The sequence below is a fragment of the Jaculus jaculus genome, chromosome 3 (assembly GCF_020740685.1).
Source record: "Jaculus jaculus isolate mJacJac1 chromosome 3, mJacJac1.mat.Y.cur, whole genome shotgun sequence".
Lineage (NCBI taxonomy): Eukaryota > Metazoa > Chordata > Mammalia > Rodentia > Dipodidae > Jaculus > Jaculus jaculus.
In genome coordinates, this window is record NC_059104.1 from 154,887,556 (window position 1) to 154,909,214 (window position 21,659).

General features: G+C 36.0%; 1 protein-coding gene across 1 annotated transcript in view; it reads left to right on the forward strand.

Annotated features, from left to right (window-relative positions):
• Nox4 (NADPH oxidase 4) overlaps positions 1-21,659 on the forward strand; it is a 116,960-nt gene that overhangs the window by 10,207 nt on the left and 85,094 nt on the right. The window contains exons 3-4 of the mRNA XM_045146119.1: positions 15,484-15,594; positions 17,814-17,898. Of these exons, the coding sequence (XP_045002054.1) occupies positions 15,484-15,594; positions 17,814-17,898 (196 nt within the window). The remainder of the gene's footprint in view (positions 1-15,483; positions 15,595-17,813; positions 17,899-21,659) is intronic.

A 21,659-nucleotide genomic window follows, 5' to 3' on the forward strand; every position in this document is an offset into this window, starting at 1 on the left:
AGTACTGGGATTGATTAGAGTCCACAGGGATTGTTTTTTTTTTTTTTTATCATATTTACCTCATCTGATAGATGAGTTTAGTGTCATTCAGCCTTTTCTTTTTGTACTCAGTATAAAACTTGTCATAGTTGGTAGTCTTCTAAATCCTGACCAGTGTTTCTTCATTTTCATTATAATAAGCATGGTTTTTGTTATAGAAATTGATTTTTTAAATTGCTGAGATAATTCTGTAGAAAAAAAATCAATTTGTAATTTCTTCTTGAAAAGACTGCAGGTTTTAGGACCATATGAATAATGATTTGAATCATTGCTCCTGTCTCTCTGTGCATTTCTGAGCCAAAGTTTAATCTTTGAAATTAGATTTATACTTACTCTTAGGTTAGTTGTGAAGATTAGAAGAGGAAAAAAAAAACACACAACAAATGAAATACTTAGTATTTAATTCACAGAGACCCAGAATAGAATAACTATTATACACATGCAAGATAATTGTATTTGGTATTATTGGTATTAATATCATAGATATCACTATAGCAATAATATAATTTATGTTTATAAATGTACATAGTAAATTTGCACATGTTAAAGGGAATTCAGAGGAATAAGGATGTAGGGACTTGCCAAGCATATAGCAGATGGCAGGTAGGACAGAGAGATTTATCCTATGTGCCATTATTAACAGACATGTAGTGATGACGCTGTATGCTTGCTACTCACCTAGCAGCTTCTAGTCTGAGACCTTTGATTGACCTCTGACCGCTTTCTGCTCCTTCTCAAGGGAGGAGAGAGGGAAGCCATGTGCTACTCTTAGTCAGTGGCACAGCATTTGCAGTAACTTGGCTGTGATGGTTGGGGAGAATTTCAGTTTGTGGCAGAACATCATTCAAAAACCATTAAGACTTTTTACTATTCTTAACTGAAGTCTGGCACTTTCAACTATTAAACAAGGGAAAAGTGTCTATTTCATGAAATTATTGTGAATTTTAAAAGTAAATGAAAATAACAGAGCAACATTCTTTGAAATCTTCTCATGGGCTGGGCATTGGGTCATGTTCCTGGTATGTTCTTTCCATGTCAGTACCTTCACTATTCTTTCAGGTACCTTCTGTTCAATTAAAAAAAACAAAAAAAACAAAAAAAAACTTAGAGAATTTATGAACAATTTTCCATTAATTAAAGTACCTAGCGTGAAACCTATTATATTGAAAAGTATCCATTTCCTTGTTTCGCTTACTCTTACCCTTCATAATGTTATATATTAATTCATGTTACTATTTGCTACCCCCAGGAGCCATCTCAACTTTATAATGAGAATCATGACTTGGTAGTGAAGCAATTGAAGAACTGAAAGGCAGCATGAAAGATAGTTACATGTACTGTCTGTGTCTCATGTCATTCCACCCGGGTTTTGAGCATAATGTGGATCTCCTGAGTGTCATTAAGGAAAGTTTTCAGAAAAGAATGAGAAACGAGGGCAGTCATCATTCAGCATACAAAATACTTTACATTGCAGTGCTTGTTCTTGTGTGAATCTGTGACATGTTTTAATTGATAGTGACACTACTGCAGACCCGGTTTTCTAGGTGGGCAGTACTCACCTCCTTGAACTGACCTTACTTTATAGTTTCATGTCCGAGTATGTGATGTGATCACATTTAACTATTAGGATAAAAGCTAGTTTCTTCTGAAAAGAAGTTTCTTTTCAGATGTGGCAACAGGACTAAAGAAGAAGTTGGTAGAATAAACAAAGTATCGTGTTTGGTTGAAATAGTTTGTATAGAGTTTTAGAAATTAAAAAGCTGAAGTTGACAGTCATTCCTGTCCATGAGAAATGAATTTAACATATTGTTTCATGTGGGAAAAATAACACACTTTGAGACTTTGTAATGTCTGAAAAAATAGCAAAGGTTAAGGGATGTGCATAATTACCAACAGGCATTTAAATTATATACATATATATATATATATATATATATATATATATATATATATATATATATAATTTCAGGGGCTGGAGAGGTGGTTCAGCCCTTAAAGGCACTTGCTTGCAACTCTGATGGCCCAGATTTGATTCCCCAGGACCCACATAAAGCCAGATAGGGGTGCATACATCTGGAGTTCTTTTGCAGTGGCATAAAATACCATTTCAATAATATTTTCAGCCAAAAAAGTCAAGTCGTTTTAATTTGATCTATGTTCACCTTTTGCTACAATTCTATGTGGGAAAATGAAGGCAGTGTTTATTATTGTCTCAATTGTTCAGTTTGGGGTTCTGGATACCAGTGACCTTGATGATTGAGATCACATGGCTTTTTATCTGCTGACCTGCTCATTCAACAGCATCGTCTTTAGAAGTTCATTGCATGTTTGTGTGCAATCCCAAAGCCCATTTATGTTGAACTTTAACTTTCCTAGACAGATAGTCTAGAAGTGAATTGTTTTTGCCCTCAGGCATTTGGTACAGAAATACAATGCAGACAAAACTGGGACAGAAATATCATGACGATATTGTTGTCTTCTATGCAGACACAGAAGCTATAAACTATCATAATAGCTGCACATTCCCCCGACTTCTAATAAGCTTTTATAGGGAAAACTACTTTCCTACTGAAGATGAAAGAAATGACATTATAGCAAGAGATAGAAGGAAAAAGAAATATAACATATGAAAGAATTAAGCAGAGAATAAGCAAATTTGAATATATAATAAGATAGACTTTGCCTGTTTTGGTAATTACTTTTATGGGAATAGAAGTTTATCAGCTTTGTTTTCAGAGTTGAGAACTTCTTTTGGACACAGAATTTTTGTTGAGAAAAGGATCACCTTGCATCAAAAATTACATTACAGTTAGAGGATAGGAATCACTTCGAATGTATTATACTTTATTATGGCATATATGCATGTACTTTTTATTCTACTCAAGAGGAATTGAATTGGTAACTTATTTTGATATTTCAAACCAATTATGATAGGGCTGGAGAGAGGACTCAGTGGTCAAAGTCACTGCATACAAAGCCTACTGGCCCGGGTTCAATTTCCTAGTAGCCACATAAAGGCAGATGTACAAGTGGCATATGCATCTGGAGTTTATTTGCAGTGGCAGGAGTCCCTGGTGTTCCCATTCTCACAGAACATCACCATGTTATAAATTTATAGCCCTATTATAACTAAGTAAATATATACATGGAACATTCAAATTCAAAATAGTTTGATTTATAGGTATAAGATAATATCAAAGACAATTGATTATAATCAAGAAAGCAGAATTTGTCTATTTTTGTTTATGTATTTGTCTCATGCAACTTTATTGGATTTTATTGCTTAAAACACGTATAGTTATTAGATGACCATGCATTTTGAGATTCCCAAGAATAAGAGGCAAACTGGGCTTTGTCACTTACCTGTACTGCCACCGTTCTAACCTATTAAGTGAGACAGTAAGTAAAAAGGACAACTGCCACAACATAAAGAGTTACATGTTTTAAGAGGTAAGAATGAAGCACTGAGACACAATGCTCCAAATTGATCAGAATATGAGAAAGAGGGAAATTTGGAGGTGTAAATGAGGGTGGAGTGGGGTGTGGGTGTTAGCAAGTCCACAAAGAAAAAGTAACCCTTGTACTGAAGTTAGAATTTTAAGGTTTATCTGATAGTTCTTGTGGGGGTTGTGTGAGGTGAAATGGCATCATAAATAGAGGGGATGGGAACAGTATGGGCTATAGATATGGCAGTGAGACAATGGGCTGTGGAGGTCACTCAGTGGTTAAAGGTGTTTGCTTGAAAAGCCTGATGACCTAGGTTTGATTCCCCAGAACCCACATAAACCCAGATGGAATAAGTGGTACATGCATGTGCAATTCATATGCAGTTGGCAGGAGGCCTTGGTGCGACCATATTCTCCTTCTCTTTCTCTCTCTCTCTACATCTCTTTCTTTCTCAAGTAAATATTTTTTTTTAAAAAAAGAAATGAGATGTGTACTGATAATGTGGGCTAATATGAATAATGCATCTGGAAGGTAAGCTCGGTTATAGCTCATCAAATATACCCACATGGCCTTATGGTATCACCAATTTGCCTTCTTTAAAACATGTACTATAAGTTGGGACAAAACCAGCTTGGGCTAGTTGACCTATATAGGCTCACTAAAGAGTTCTAGTTGCTATAAGAAATTTCTTCAAACTGGGGGTGGGTGTTGAGTCCCAGATTAAATCTTAGTTGTGAGAAGAGTGGGGATGGAGTGTATCTGAAGTAGATTTCTTGGGTAATCACTTTTTGTTTTGTATTTTTTGAGGTAGGATCTTTCTCTAGCTCAAGCTGACCTGGAATTCACTATGTAGTCTCAGGATGGCCTCTAACTCATGGCAATCCTCCTACCTCTGCCTCCCAAGGGCTGGAATTAAAGGCCTGTGCCACCATGCCTGGCTGGTAATCACTTTTATTATTGATTTCCTAATATGAGGATATTGAAAGACTATCTCTTAGGATCATTTGTTCATTCATTCAACAAGTTAATTACAAACCATCCGCTAGTTGCCTTGAGCTTTCTTTAGATTTTTTAGGTGATGGTTAATGAAATAAAATTCTGCTTTGTAAAATTTTAATGGGAACACACCGCCACCCAGATCAACATGGAAAGAGTCATTAGCAGGAAGCCACACCCAAGCTAGATCAGATTTGTGGTCAGATTTATGGAGGATGGCATCAGTCATTCTGTTTTTGGGCACTGTACAAAGTTCCAGGTGCATTCACATGTAATCTTTCGTGGTATATTTATTACTATCATCAGTTTGTCTATTTTTAGGTGAGGACCTAAGACTGAGACAGGTTTGTATGGAATCTATGGTACCCTTCACAGTGCCTGCCACACCTGGCTGTGTCTTGAGGGACCCACCACAGCTTTAAGGAATCACAGTTTAAAAATATAGCAAAGATATGTTTATTTTAAAATAGCCTACCAGTGAGTCCTATCTACAATCAGATTTGGGATATTCCTGTGAAGATGACTTAGAATGACAGGGAAAAGTACTGGCTGGGTAAAAGAATAAGCAATGGAGAGTAAGAAAGAACCTTGCTTACAAAAGAGTGCTTGGCAGATAGAACTCACATCTCTTCTGGGGTATCACATGGTTGGGGTATGGCGGAGCATAGAGGGGCCTTGGGCTCCATTTTTGCTTCTTTGTAAACTGACAGTGTCAGTACAGACAAACAGGAAGGTGGAGTGCTGACGTAAGCCCACACGGAAGAGCCATGGCTCTGCAAGTAAAAAGCGCATAGGATTTAGGTGCTGCACAGGGTTCATCTGATTTGATTAAATGTTATTCTTGGAAGAGAAAACAATAAAGTGACCTTAATGAGTAAAAATTTATACCACTTTAGACAAATGGAAATACCAAATTACAAGACAAAAATACTTTATGAACCTCCAAGGTTATTTTTGTTTTATTTTTTCCTGGAAATGGCTAATTGTTGACTCACCGAGAGGAAACTAGAAAAATGAGCAACTATTCAAGCTTACTATTAATACCAGCAGTCAGGTCTTTTAAAAATCACTTTGAACAACAATGTATATGTATATACATATTCACATGTAGAATGTTGTATTTCCCCAAATTGTTGAGAAAATTCCTAGCTGAGAGAAAATACGATTTGAAAATCAACTAAAAAGGCATATTCTTCACGTGACCCACAAAGCCCCACCTGCTTGTCCAGCCTCATGCAGCATGACCCACCCTGTCAGCTTGGCCATCCTGGCTTCCTATAACTTCTTATGTACACACCACTGTCCCTTTGTCCTGTATCATTTTTAATGTTGTTTATTTTTGCATGGGTATGCTTCTTACTCCTAGATACTCTGACTCCACCCTTCAGCCCTTTGGAATTTTGCTCAACCGAGGAAGGAAGGCTTTCTGATCTACCAATTAGATCTAAATTGCTGCCCCACAGCCTGTCCTTTGCATCTCTTACTCATAGCACTTGACAGTTCACATTTGCCTATGTAGGTGTTTGATTACTATCTGTTTCCCTTAAAACAGTAGTGCTCTGAGGGCAAAGGCGTTTTCTGTTTTTGTGTACTCCTGGTGTTTTCTGATATGTGCATATCACAGTGAATATGCATTGCATGAATAACAAGTGGAAGAGATAACATTTGCCATCGAAGTACAGAAAAGAACAGTTAGGGGATAATGTGATACAGTGGCCCTGAATGCTGTAAACTGCTTGCAGTTTAGAAACATTTTTCCTCTACACAAAGCCTTAGGGTATCAGATTATTGTACTATCAGATTATTGATAACTATACATTTTTATATTATACAGCTAATATTTGATTATCCTTGGTAGGAGTAGATTTGTAGACACAATCAGCTAAGTAACTGAAGATTACTAGTTACCATGTAGCAGATTTAAGAAAAGAAGCTATGTTTGAAATTTAAGGAAAATGACACTAATACCCAGATGTTATATTCTGTTCTTTTATAATTGTTTCAAGTGTTTAACCTCTTGTAATTTTGTATAGAACTGTGCTGGTTTGGGCTTAAACAACTCAGAGAATGGTGATTTAAGGGGGAAAAATGCTTTCTCTTAAAGTTCTTGAGTCTTGGAAATGCAAGATCAAGCTATATGTCTGTCAATAGGTTCTGGAAATAGGTGTCTGCTGAAGGTCTTATCCTAGTTTGCTGATGACTGATCACCTTGATCTATTTGAACATCATGGCATATAGATAGATGGATACAGACAGACAGACAGACAGCGGCACAGAGCCTGTGATAGTCTAGCCTTTAGCCTTTCTATTTTATAGAGGTTTTATTTCTATCCTCGGGTTGCTACCCCTTTAAAGCAAATTATTTCCCAGTACTCTGTCTTTACACACTTTCACATGAGGACTACATTTCAGTGAATAAAATTTGGGACACAGCATACAGCCCATAACAAGGACTGAGGGCTGTTTTGTTTATGTCCATTCATTTAAAGTATGTTTATCATTTTAAAATTACATTAATGATCAACACTTACATTAGATATGTTAGAGATTACATTAGTTATGAGAGCTCTTGAGAGAGGAAACTTGAGTGGTGCCATCTAGTGACAACTAAGGTGCAGTTTGAAAACTAGAGTGGCAGGTAACATAAACAAACCACTTCCATAGAGCAGGCCAGTCATTTCCTTTTAGTGAATACTTAAGGAAGCGTATCCTTTGGGGATTCAAGGCAGGTTAGTGACTAAACAAAACAACTATACTTCTCTACAAGTGTGTTACCCAAGGTGTAAGTAGATAAAATGCTTTTTCTATAATCGTGCTTCTTGAAAATGGATGAGTCTCCATTTTCCTTGTTCCCTCCACAACTTCTGAATGTGTATGTTTTGTACTCTGACCACCTAGGGAAAAGTTTTGGTTTAGTTCAAAGAACTTAGCACATTCATGAGCAAATATATGTGAGGAAATGAATCACTGGTCAAATTTCCAGTTGGATTTTGCCAAAATAAATTCCATCTTTCCCAAAGGAACACTTAAAGTCACTTTGATCTAAATTACTATGATGTAATGTAAACACAATAATTAGATACTTCCAGACATGTAATAACTAGTAATGAAGGAGATAAATATGTTTTTGAAAACATTGAACACCAAAGGAAATATAGGCAATTTATTTGTATTTCTTAAGTCCTGAACTTTTGTGATATGATAGATTTCAGTTGAGATATATATATATATATATATATATATATATATATATATATATATATATATATATATATATATATATATTATATATATATATATATATATTATATATATATATATATATATATATATTTGTTTATTTTTATTTATTTATTTGAGAGTGACAGAGAGAGAGAAAGAGACAGATAGAGACAGAGAATGGATGTGCTAGGGCCTCCAGCCACTGCAAATGAACTCCAGATGTGTACACCCCCTTGTGCATCTGGCTAACAAGGGTCCTGGGGAATCAAGCCTTGAACCAGGGTCCTTCGGCTTCACACGCAAGTGCTTAACCACTAAGCCATCTATCCAGCCCTAGTTGATATATTTTAAATGAGTTTACTGTCTCAGTATACTAATTTTGCAGACAAAATGGTCATCTAGAATCCCTTGAACTAAAATTTTCTCATCATATGCACATGCCAACTCAAATGAATTAACAATTATTATTTTGCTCAAAAGGCCTAGATAAATATCATAACCCATCAATCTCAAGTGATTAACTCTGCTGTTATAGGTGAGAAGTTTACATTAAACGTCTTTATAGGAGAGTCCAGAGATGATGGTTCTACCTGTTTGGCCAGTTGCTATCATAGTCATTGAACTGTATCCCTAAGGGACATCAGATCCAGATGTAGAGTAGTCCAAGTGAATTTTATTCCTTTTGATGAAAAATGTTACTTTGTTGACAAACCATAGTTATTATTCTGTCTTTTTTTCAGAAACAGTATTTCATATGCTGACAATAAACAGTCCACAGCAGACTTGAAAACATTAACTTGGAACTCTAAGGGGCACAAATTTAAGATATGAAAATCCTCCACTTTCTGCACATTTCTCAGTAGCTCTAAAAGAGATTTATTCTGTGCTTCATGAGAACAATTACACAGAGAAGATCTCTAGGTAGTATTAAGCAACCCAGATGACAGTTTGCAATAATTGATGTAAAATGAGTTCCCTGGTACTTTTTCATCAATACCAAATGTTCCCGATTTTTCAAAATATATTGATAAGTGTGGTTGGATTAACCTGTTTGGATGAAATACAGGTTATCTGCAATATGTACTCTATGGGAATCCAGAAAATAATGTTCTAGCTATTATCAATATATTGTTTATTGGATTCTTGTTATGTGACAGGCATTGAGTTCTTTATATACACTTATATTTTATATTTTTTGCATATTTATTTTATTTTGTTATTTGGTAGGAGAGAAAGTTGAGACAAGCTCTCATTGTAGATTCCAGGCTGGCTTGGAGCTTATTTTGTGGTCCAGGCTAGCCTTGAGTTCCATTCTTTTGCCTCCATCTCCCAAGAGCTGGTATTACAGACATATGTCACGGTATCAGATATTTATTTTTAAACTTTTTTTGTTTATTTTATTTATTTATTTGAGAGCTACAGACAGAGAAAGAGGGAGAGAGAGGGAGGGAGGGAGGGAGGGAGGGAGAGAGAGAGAGAGAGAGAGAGAGAGAGAGAGAGAGAGAGAGAGAGAGAGAGGGAGAGAATGGGTGCGCCAGGGCTTCCAGCCACTGCAAACAAACTCCAGATGCGTGTGCCCCCCTGTGCATCTGGCTAACGTGTATCCTGGGGAATCGAGCCTTGAACCGGGGTCCTTAGGCTTCACAGGCAAGCACTTAACTGCTAAGCCATCTCTCCAGCCCCCAGATATTTATTTTGAATGGTCATAATGCAATTGCTACTGATTGTCAGATCTGGCACAGTGTATTCATTTAAGCATGATTCTCATCTGTAGTGTTGCCCACACCATTTATGGTGTACTATGAATCCATGAACACACCTTCAAATAGAACAGTAAATGATTTATTTCTTTACATGTGTGTCATAAACACTGATTTTCCTCTCCTTATCTTGCAATAATTACCACTATTCTGAAGTTTGGTTTTGTTACTTCTCTTCTATTGAAAAAATATTTCTGTCATATTCATCTAACTAATGAATGTTTTTATTTGATCTTAAACTTTTAATGCTCAGACAAAGCCTCACCTATGGAGAAGATTCATTTATATATTCATTATTATTTTCGTTTGCTTCTGATATTTAAAGCCTTAATCATTCAGGAAATCATGACTTGGAGTGTTTTGTAGTAGGGATGTATCTTATTTTTTCCATATGCATAGCCACTTTTACATTTCACCAAATAGGCTTTCCTTTTCCAATAATCTCACATATGATCCATGTTGGATGTCATGGTTTAATATATACGCAGTTCTGTTTGTACATTTTTATTTTACTGCTCTTATAATTTATTCTCTCTTTATATCCATCTATCTATCTATCTATCTATCTATCTATCTATCTATCTACCTATCTATCTGCCTACCTATCTTCTATCTAATTTATCTATCATCTATCTATGAAGAACATACTCTAAATTACTATCTTGATAATAAGTCCCATTAGACAGAGAATAAATTCTTTATTTTGTTTGAGTGTTTGCCTTTTTGTGGTTTTTGTCTATGCTTTTTTTTTTTTTTTTTTATGCAGGGTTTCATTCTGGCTCAGGCTGACCTGGAACTCAATCAGTAGCACAGGCTGGTCTTGAACTCACAGCAATCCTCCTACCTCCTGGATGCTGGGATTAAAGGCATGAACTACCTCACCTGGCTTGTATATATAGCAATGTTAAAAAAAAAAAAATACTGTTGTGGTTTTGCTTGGAGTTTCAGCAATATCTTAAATATACTTTGATATATTGATACCTCTTATATATTAAATTCTCACATTAAAAATGTGATATATCATATATCTAAGATCTTTTTTAGGTTTTTATCGTTTGTTATATATACCAGTCATTTACTTATTTTATTGGACTTATTCCTATGTAGTTTAAACTTTTAATATTTACATAAAATTGATTATAATCTTATATTTAAAATATTTGTTGCTTCCTTTTGACAATGCAGTTAATGTATACCCGGAATATGAGTATACTCACTCACATTTGGTCTTAATTTATTTCTAGATAATTGGAATTTTCTTTACTTTTATCTTTGTCATTACTTGTGGCTTATTTGAGGGAATAGGTGATTTTACTCTCTTTTAACTTAGAACCTTGATTCAATAATTCTTTTTTTTCTGTAAACATATGAGACTTAAAATTTTTTAACTAATGGATATAAAACTTTTGTCACTAACTGCCGCGGACTGACTCTCGGGGAGATCAGGACCGAGGGAGAACAAGGGCGAAGGCTCAAGGAGAACTCGGGATTCGGCGAGGAAATGACAGACAGACACACTCTAAGTTGAATATGCTGCTGCGATTTACTAAAGTTTTCATTAAGGTTTTATACAGATTGAACAAGTGATCTTAAGAATTATTAATCTAAACAATCTTAAGTATTGTTCTACTCTAAGCATACGTGCAGTGTTTATCAGGCAGGAAATGTACCCATTTTCTGAGAAGCATGTCTTGCACCATTGACCACAACATTATACAAACAGAAACTAGGGTAAAAGGTGTAAGGTGAATAACAGGTTACTTATTTCTTATACCCCAAGGACTGTATAAACACCAAGGCTTATGCTTCCTTGCTAAGCATTCCCATAAATGGAAGAGAATGCCATAGCCTCCTTTTTTCTTCATAATTCACCCATCTATTACCGAATTCATCATATCCTCCCTCATAGGGGAGTGGAACTAAGTAGATTCCAGCTCTAGGAGTCCACCATCTGCCCTTGATCAAGTACTGAACATATCCCCCAGGAAGTTTCCTGGTGGGAATGCCTAAGTTTTGTAACTCCTTTTCTGCAGAACTGTCATGCTTCTTATGAACACTACCGATCAACATTTCTACTTTCATATTCTCAGGCTCAGTATCGTTCTCAAACATCATAAGCTGTTTTTACTTTACACCATCTAAAAACTGTTCTAGAGTTAATTTTTTATTCTTAGTAGAGTTATAAATTCCCTCCATTGCCCTAATCATAGGAGGGGCACATTCAATGCTTAGATTGTTTCTTGTACTCTGATTGCGTGCATGATTACTAATAAGTGTTGAATTAGCTGTTCTTAGACAAACAGCTAGAAGAAAGCAGGAAAGAAACAGAGCACAGAAAACAGCACATTGGCGCCAGCAATCAGGTCTTTGTGACTTCTTGGGCAGCAGGAACCTTTACAGTAACAGACTGCCAAGGGGTCACCGGGGGCATCCCTCCGAAGAGTGCTGGCCCTCTGTCCTCAGCTCTCTTCCAGTGCAGAAGCATCTCTGCTTGCTACACAGGCGAGGTCGCCGTGGATGTAGCAACTAACATCTAAGTTACTCACATTGTTGAGTAAAGTCATCTTTATGTCATCTGTTTTTAAATGTAATGATACTAATTCTATATTCCATTCTTTAGAGAAGTTTATAAGTTGGTTTTAATCAAATAATCAGTCATATGGTTAGATACCTCATAAAATGTCTGCATCCAATTTTTGTACTTTTCATAGTTTATGATGGAATTAAAGCATGTATCTCTTTGGCATTATGGAATATCAGATGTATGGGATATATTTAATTATGGGTACTGAAATTTCTGAAAATCATCTGATGAGTTAAGTTCCATTTTAGTGTATTATTGCCTTAACCGATTACTATAAATGTCCTACTTTAACATGGCACACAATGATTATCTCACAGCTATGTAGGTCAGACATCCAGGTGAGCTCATTGAAAACACTGAAACTTGAAAGGTTTAAATGAAACTGGCCACTGATTGGACTCTTAGGAGACTCTGGGAAGAATCTTGTAAAATTCTTTATGTTGTCAGGAGAATATAATCCCTGGCAGATATAGGACTGAGGTCTTTATTTCCTTTCTATTACCAGTCATGGATGCCCTTAGCTCCATACTGAATCATGATCCCAACATGTCAGAGACAGAAGATCCTTATGCATGAAATCCTTTTGACATCCATATCTGCCCAATGTATATTCTATCTAGTGGAAGAAACATTTGTGTTCTTAAATTCACACGTGGTTAGATTGAACCTATCTGAGTCATTTAGGATCATCTACAAATTTAAGTTCTAAAATCTTTGTCACATCTAATGTCTATTTGATTAGTAATGCAAATATTCACAAGTTCCAGGAAATGAGCCTTGAGACGTGTGTGTATGTGTGTGTGTGTGTGTGTGTGTTGAAGAGTCTATTCCATTGTTTGCTATTTCAGAATAATCATGCTATGAATATATTTTTCTAGTAACTCTTCAATCTAATAATTAAAGGAACATGAGTAGACAGAAAATTGATGCTGCTTCACTGAGGGAATGGTGATGAGAATCAAAGAATAATAGAGGCTGTAATACATATTTCCTGTTCTTTTCATTTTTATCAAGAAACAATAAATTTTATCAAATGATTAAAATGTAAAATATATAAATTTCTGGAAGATTTTTTCTTTTGATATTCCTTTTTTTTGTTTGTCTGCCTTCATCCTTCCTTTGCTCATTTCTCTAAACCATAACAGTACATATTTTAATAAGGTAAAAATTTATGTAGTACAAAACTTACTTTGGGCATTTACAAGTAGTTTGTGGGCAATTTTTTCAAAAGATGGTGCTGATATTTCTTCAGATGAATGAAGCACAGATCAAAATGTAGAAATGACTTTTTCGTAACTTGAAAGAGGTTTCAACTCTGGTTAATTTGATTTCAAGGCCTCAATGTTCTCTACAGAGAATCTGTTTCCTTAATTGCCTTTTCTCTTGCTTCACAATCTTCTTGAACTTAATTATTTTGAGTAAATCATCAATCTTTAAAAAGTTAATAAAATATTTGTTTCATTATGTGCAATATGTTTATTTGAATTTATAATTTATTTTTATTCATTCAATAAGTTTATTCATGATGCATTTAGTGTACATTTTGATGGGTAGATTTACATATGAATTCTGGGGAGTGACAATGTTGGAACTAGAGATGTTTTTATACTTCATAGTGCTTTTTGAAAGATGGATTTCTTCTTTCTCCATGTATGTACTGCTACTTTATTTCATACAATAGAGAGACATCATCTTCTGGTAATAATGGGAATTTTTCAGTAACTATTAATGATACTTTCTTTGAGATACATTGAGCTGACCATTCTAAAGTAATTGGTAGGCACACAAGCTTCAAGGACATCTCCATAAAAAGCATGAATACAGGAACCAAGTTTAGTGTTGTAACCAAGTATAATGGCCATCAAAACATGGTTTTCTTTTTGAAAATTAGGCTTTATAAGTTACTGAATACTATCATTGTGTTAAGGTACAAAGTTGTAAAGATAGGACTTGAGAAGAGATAGAGAGGAGAAAGTAAATTTCTATACTCCTGGAGCTTAGAATTGAGAATCAGATATAAGAAAAGATGAGATACTTTTAGGATATTTGCTTCTCCATGGATTGGTCTTATGGGACTCAAGACAATGGAGAGAAACTCCAAGAAGTATTAAGCTTAATCAGGCAGAGCACATTTATGACTATGCTAACTGAAGAGGAGGTGTTGCTGGCTAGGTCTAGATGTATAACTCATGAGCAAGCAATGTAGTGAAGTGAGCAGCAACAAAATGGAAATGGTCCTCCAAAAACAAGCAAGCAAGAACACAAAAAACCCAAAATCAAGCTCATAAACTAATACTAAAAAGGTGTGTTGGATCCCAGATCTTCTTAAATATATGAATCATAAATTTATAAGGCACTGTCTTATTTCATTAGCAAAAATGCTGAATCTAGAAAATGTTATACTTAGTCAAACAAACTAGACTCAGAAAGAGAAGCATCATGATACTATGTATACTTAGAATCAAAAATAGCTGGATTTATAGAAGTAAAGAATAGAATGATGATTACCAGGGGCTGAAGTTGGTAGATGGAGAACAGGAAATTATATTAGAAGAGTGTATACGAGTAACAAGTTCTGATTGACCTATTGCCTAGACTGGTGTTTATGAATAATATATTGTTTTATACACTTCAAAACACTGAAAAATGGATTTTAAATATACTTACTATAAAAATATGATGTTTTGATCATAACAAAGAGGCAATACATTATTATTTGCATAGTCCGACTATTCTACAACATATACCCACATAATTATTTCATATTGTCCCTCATAAATATGTGCAATATTAATTTGCCAATTTAAAATAGAGTCAAAAAGAAGTGAATGGATAAAAGTGCTAAGAAGACCTTATAAGGAAGACAGTACAAAATAATTTGAGAGCATTTACAATCGTGGGATCTCTCCTACTTTCATGTCAGGGAAGAATTCAAGAGGAGTAAAGCTTAAGATGAAACCTGAAAAGTGAGCAGAGTTACTGAGGTGAAGAGCCTGGAGACAAGAGTGGTGTTGAAAGGAGTGGGCTGTCTAGAAATGAGGAGAAGCAGCAGGAAGGTTACAAGCTTATGTGTAAATTAAGACTCCAGTGCTGCCAGACTGGGAGGTAGAGAACTCGTACTACTGAGACTCCATGCTTCTTAAAACCCACAACGGTACAGGGGCACAGAGCAAGAACCTGGCCTTGAAATGAAGATGCACTCAGGTGATTATATCCTCAGAAGAAATGAGATAACTATGTTGATGGCAAATCAGAGCAGAAAGAAACTGGTTTTTCAAAGGGGGTTTTAATAAGGGGAAAGAGGAGGTCTATTCAGGACTCTTCAACGAGTTATCATTTGCCAAGATCCTGATGGAGGGAGCAGGGCAAGACCTACAGGCAGGGCTGCTTTTCTCTGGACTTGTCTGTGCTATGACCCTTGCCTTGTTTGTTCAGCTAGGATTGTGTCTAAGCAGAGCCTCTGCAGCTGTTCTCAACCTCAACTGCAGCCTTATCCTTTTACCCATGTGCCGGACTCTCCTGGCCTATCTTCGAGGATCACAGAAGGTAAGAAGAAAATCCAGTCACAATTTCAGCATAAAGATCAGGTGTAATAGTCACATGTTAGTTCTGTTGGCAGTGTGTGTATGTACGTAGTGTGCATGTGTTTATATGTATGTTTGTAAGTGGGTTCCTGTGTGTGGGTGCACATGTGAGTGCATGTGTGTGGAAGCCAGAGGTCAGTGATAGGTGTTTTTCTCAATGGATTTCCACCCTATTCTTTGTGACAGAGTCTTTCTCAGCACCTATAGCTCACTCATTAGACTGGACAAGTTATCCCCTGGGATCCCCTGTTCTGCCTCCCCCATATGGGATTATAGGAGCACATCAATATACATGGTATTTTTATGTGATTGTTGGTTATCAGAGTTCAGCTCATCATGTTTGTGTCACAAGCAATGACCCACCTCTACATTGTGATTCTGTGATCTGATTTCTTTTAGAGGGTTTCTTCTCAAGGATAGTAAGGGTCATATTAACTATCAAGATGTTCATAAGGATCGACTTCAAAACTACACAAGGGTAGATAATTTTAGAAACATAACCAGCAGTGCTTTCCTGTATTGTGCTCAGTACTTCATATACACAATCATGCATCCTTCCAGTAGTTCTCCAGTCACGTAGTGCTAGTCCATTTTATAAGTGAGAACCCAAGACATAGTGAGTGTGACTTGATCATGATCAGCAGCCAGCACATGGCAGAGCTAAAATCCCGGGTCTGAGGTCTTTCTACTGTACCATGTCTTATTGAGATCCTGTAGTCATACTTACTTAGTACAACCCAGAGAAACAAGCCAGAGTCATGTGGCCTTTGAGGGCTGCGCAGGATGGTTGCTGATGGTATCAGCTTATCTTTACTAGAACCCATACTCATTTTGATCTGGGCCATAAGCTTGAAAAAGATTAAATAGTGATCATCATGTATGATATTTAGTGTTGTAAAATGAAGGAGGCATGAAAACAAAATTATTTCTTCAGTCCTTTAAAACAATTGCATTTCTGTTTTGTATTTGATTATTCTCTTATATATGTATGAGCGTGGATGAGTATGCATGGTTGGCTTAGTATTTACTAAAATAATAAGTCATGAATAGATAATTATGTTTTAAAATGAATTTCTGGCTTGAGATTGCTTTAGAGATCTGAGAAATTCATCTGTGCCGATTTACTCTAGTAAAGCCTATGCTTTTTTTCATGTAATTATACTTGGAAACTTTTTATCTTAATTTGTGGAAATTGCTTCCTCTAGGTTGTCTACTGTTGTTAAATTCTGGGTTTTGATCCCTATGGATGGCCATTGGTTTGGAAGAAAAAGCAGGAAAGTGGCAGGAAGTGAGAAGTTTCTACCTAGGTCTTTCAGTGTTTAATAAGTCTTCAGGAGCTGTTCCACAGTATGAAGCATAGCTACTCAAAGATTCCTGATAGTTATTTTCTATAAGATCAAGCAGGCATTTAAAACTGTAGATGAAATTGCCTCCTTTAGAAACAGTTTTTGAACAAAGTGGAAATTGTATATTCTGTACAATAAAAACTTCTCAGAAATATGCCACATAATCAGAAAGAATCTCTCCTCAGCTTCCTGAGACAGTACAACTGCAGGTGACAGTTGTGGAGAAATTCCTGCAGATACTAACATGCATTGGTATTAAATTTTGAGCAATATATGATGACACTGAGGTTTTTAATGTTTTACTAAACAACGTGTCTTTCAACTTTTTTTTTTTCAAACAATACCATACCTTTGTAAATCCATTTAAATGGTTTAACTGGATATATCAGAATTCACTCATTTATTTTTTAATTTATATTAGAAAGAGAGAGAGAGAGAGAGAGAGAGAGAGAGAGAGAGAGAGAGAGAGAGAGAGAATGAGAAGAATGAGAAGAGAGGGAGAATCACCATACCAGGGCCTCTAGCCACCTTAAATGGCCTCCAGATGCATGTGCTACCATGTGCATTTGGCTTACATGAGTTTTGGGGAGTCAAATTTCAGTCCTTACACTTAGCAGGCAAACACCTTAACCATTAAGCCATCTCTCCAGTCTGTAATTCACTCATTTTTGATTAGTTAGTTTGGGCTACATTGCCAAAATCTTGTTGCTTTAAGCAATGCAGCAGTGAAAAACTTTGTATATATATATATACATACACACACACACACACACACACACACACACACACACACTGTGGGCTGTATCACTCTTACTACATTGTCATTTCTATTTAGGTTCCAAGCAGGAGAACCAGAAGGTTACTGGATAAAAGCAGGACATTCCATATAGCATGTGGTGTAACTATCTGCATTTTCTCAGGTGAGAAAGCTGCAAGAATTTATTTGTCAGAATTATAAGTTATAGTAGCATAGGAATACATCATTTCATTGTTTTTGCCTTTTCTTCTCTCACTGGCTTATTTGGTGCTTTTTTCTCTTATATGTTAGTTTATTCTTTTGTGAGTTTGAAAAGGATTGTTTTGGGGAACTACAGACAGTGGGCCCATTGTTTGGCTGTTTTTACAGTATAATATCCAAACGCTGGACCTCTAAGCTTGGTAGTATATAAACTAAATAAACAAACATCTCTTGAAAGTAAATAATTTAATTTTAAACAATAGGTGCAATGGTTGGAGTGATGGTTCCATGGTTAAAAGCATGTTGAGTAAGCTTGGATACCCAGAACCCATGTAAAGGTGGCACATGTGACTGTCATCCTAACTTGCACATGGCAGTGGGAGGCAGAGTCAGAGGAATCCCAAAGCTTGAAGGCCAAGCAGGCTGTAGTTTTGCTGGGGGCAAAGAAGAAGAGACCCTGTCTCAAACGAGGTGGAAGTCGAGGAGGTTTTCTCTGCATGTGTGCAGCTGTGCACATACACACACACCCTCTACACATCCATACACACATGAACAAAAGAGGAGAGGAAAAGATTAATCCTTTTCAAGCTTTGAAAGCAATAATGAGCTTACAGGCATGAAAATTAGAATGTGAAAAAAATATGAGTACGGATAAAAATAACTTGGCAAATTCTTATGATATTAATAATTATGTAGGCTGGAGAGAGATGGCTTAGTGGTTAAGGTGCTTGCCTGCGAAGCCTAAAGACCCAGGTTTGGTTCACCAGTACCCACGTAAGCCATGTGTCACATGGTCTGTATTTTCACTTTGTATTTCAGTTTTGATGTCAGGACATAGACTGTTTTCTCTAAGTAACCTGCTATGCATGCACCATAATCAGAATCTGAGGCCTCCTTCCTTTCTTTTGGAACTTGTCTTGTTAGTTGTTACTTTCAACTTCGTGTTTTCTTTCATTTTCTTATTAAAAAAAAAAAAATTAGACGAGACCTAGATTGACAGCTAAAATAGAGAATAAAGAGTTTCTTGTAGATTCCTGTTTCCCATCTTCCTTCCTTCCCCCACACATAGCTTTTTGCACTGTCCACATCTACCTTGGGAGTGGTACAATTTGTCAAACTTGATTACTTATGTTAGCAAAGCCCAAAGTGCACATTAGTGTCCACATTTGGTATTACACATTCTATGGGAAAAGTGGACGGTGACATACATCTATTATTACAGTACTAAGCAGAATATTTTTGATCTCCTAAATGTCCACTAAGCTCTGTCTTTCCATTTTCTCTTCTCTCTGGCTAATACTGGTCTTTTACCTGCATCAATAACTTTAGCTTTTGCAAAATGTCATATAGTTGGAATCACATAACAGTCTTTATTTTTGTTTTTGTTTTTGTTTTTGCTTTTCGAGGTAGGTTTTCACTCTAGTCTAGGTTGGCCTGAAATTCACTCTGAACTCTCAGGGTGGCCTCAAACTCATGGTGATCCTCCTACTTCTGCTTCCCGAGTGCTGAATGCTGGGATGAAAGGTGTGTGCCACCACGCCCAGCTCTCAGCACCATCTTTTTAGATTGAGTTTGTTCATCAAGTGATGTGACTTCAAAGTTCATTTATCACTTGGTTGCTTATGCCATTTAAGTATTGAATAATATTCTATTGTCTGAATTACCAGTTTATGCCTTCACCTTATAAAGGACATCTGGTTGTGCCTTACTTTTGGAAAGTGACTGTATATCTCTCCATTGGAAAAATATGTGGGGAAGCTATTGCCATGTTTTGTGGTAAGATTTTATTAAACTTAGCAAGATAATTTGCCTACCTGTCTTCCAAAGTGGCCATTACCAATCAAAGAGTGAGTGTTCCTTTATTTCTTCACCCTCACCAGCATTTAGTTTGGTTGGTTTTCTGGATTTGGTTGTTCTCAAAGGAATGCAATGATAACTCATTGCACTTCCCTGATGATGTATGAGGTGGAGACTTATCACAGCTCATTTCTCATGTATCTACCTATCTTCTTGGATGTGGTGTTAAAATTTTTGACTCATTTTTTAATCAGATGAATTATTTTCTTATTGCTCAGTTTTAAGTGTTATTATGTATATTTTAGTCAATAGTTGGATACATGTTTTTGAAAATGCTTAATATTAGCCTACTTGTCTTCTCACTCTCATAGTCTTTCACAGTACAAATAAGTTTTTCATTCCTTTTTTACATGGGTCATACCTTTGGTACTGTATCTAAAGAGCCATCAGCAATTACAAGAAAATAAACAAAACAACAAAATAAACATACATGGTAGTAAAAGTCTCTGAATAAGCAGAAAGAACAAGGATGGAGGCATTATGCAACTTGACTTCAACATATGCTACAAAGATATAGTAATCAAATATTACAGTATTGGCATAAAAACAGACACCCTGACCCATGGAACAGAATGTTGTGCTCAGAAATTATTCATTTTCAGCCAAATCATTATCTACAAAGGTGCTAAAAACATTCACTGGAGAAAAGACCATTTCTTTCATAAAATGTGCTTGGAAAATTGTATGCTCACATTCTAAAAAGTACAACTATCTCTTCACCTAAACAAAAATCAACTCAAAATGGACCACAGACTTAAATATAATATGTGAAACTCTGAAGCTATTAGAAGAAAACATATAGCAAAGACATCAAAATTTCAGTAGATTTTTTTGGATAATACCCCCAGATTTCATACAACCAAAGCCAAAAATAGATGAGCATTATTATTGTTATCAAATTAAGAGGTTTCGGCACCAAAACAAACAAACAAATAGACGACAACAACAACAACAACAAAAAGCCGGAGTGAAGAAATAACCTTCAAAATGGGGAAAAAGTATTACAAACTATCTGACAAAAGTTTTATACCTAGAACATAAATTTTAAGAAACTAAATAATTTAATTAAAGTTGACAATTTGCATGCTGTGGTAGTTTGAATAGATGGTTTTACTACAGTTTGTAATTCACATCTGTAGCCACCTGGCTGGATCCTAATATCTTAAGTTCCAGCCCTATACCTAGGGTGTGGTGGTGGATTTTGAATTCCAGTCTAAAGATATGCAAAGTGTCTGCAGTTCCTAAAGTGTGCTGTGTGGTGTGGCTCTTGGCTTGGGCTTCTTTCTCTCACTGCCTGGACCTGTGAAAGCAGGACTAGCTTCTTCTGCCATTATGGAACTTCCCCTGGATGTGCAAGCTTCAATATCTATCCCTTCCTCCATAGCTGTGTTTGGTCTGGAAGTTCATCTTAGTGACCTGAAGCTGTCTGCTACACATGCATACATACTTCTCAAAAGAAGAATTCCAGGGTTGGAGAGATTGCTCAGTGATTAAGGCACTTGTCTGCGAAGCTTAACAACCCAGGTCCAACTCCCCAGAACTCAAGTAAAGCCAGATGCATAATGAATCTCATGATCTGGAGCTTGTTTGCAGACTAATGTCCCTGGCATGGCCATCTTTCTTTCTCTCCTCTCTACTTCTCTGTTTGAAAATGAATAAATAAAAAAAAATAAAAAGAAGAACTTCAATTACGTAATGAATTTACAGAAAAGTATTTACTACTATTAACAATCAGAGAGAGAGAGACAAATAAAAGTCACAGAGAGATTTATCTCATTCTGGTTAGAGTAGATATTGTCAAAAAACATAGGTGCTGATGAGACTATGGAGAAAAGACTCTTTTCATTTTGGTACTGTTGGTGGGAA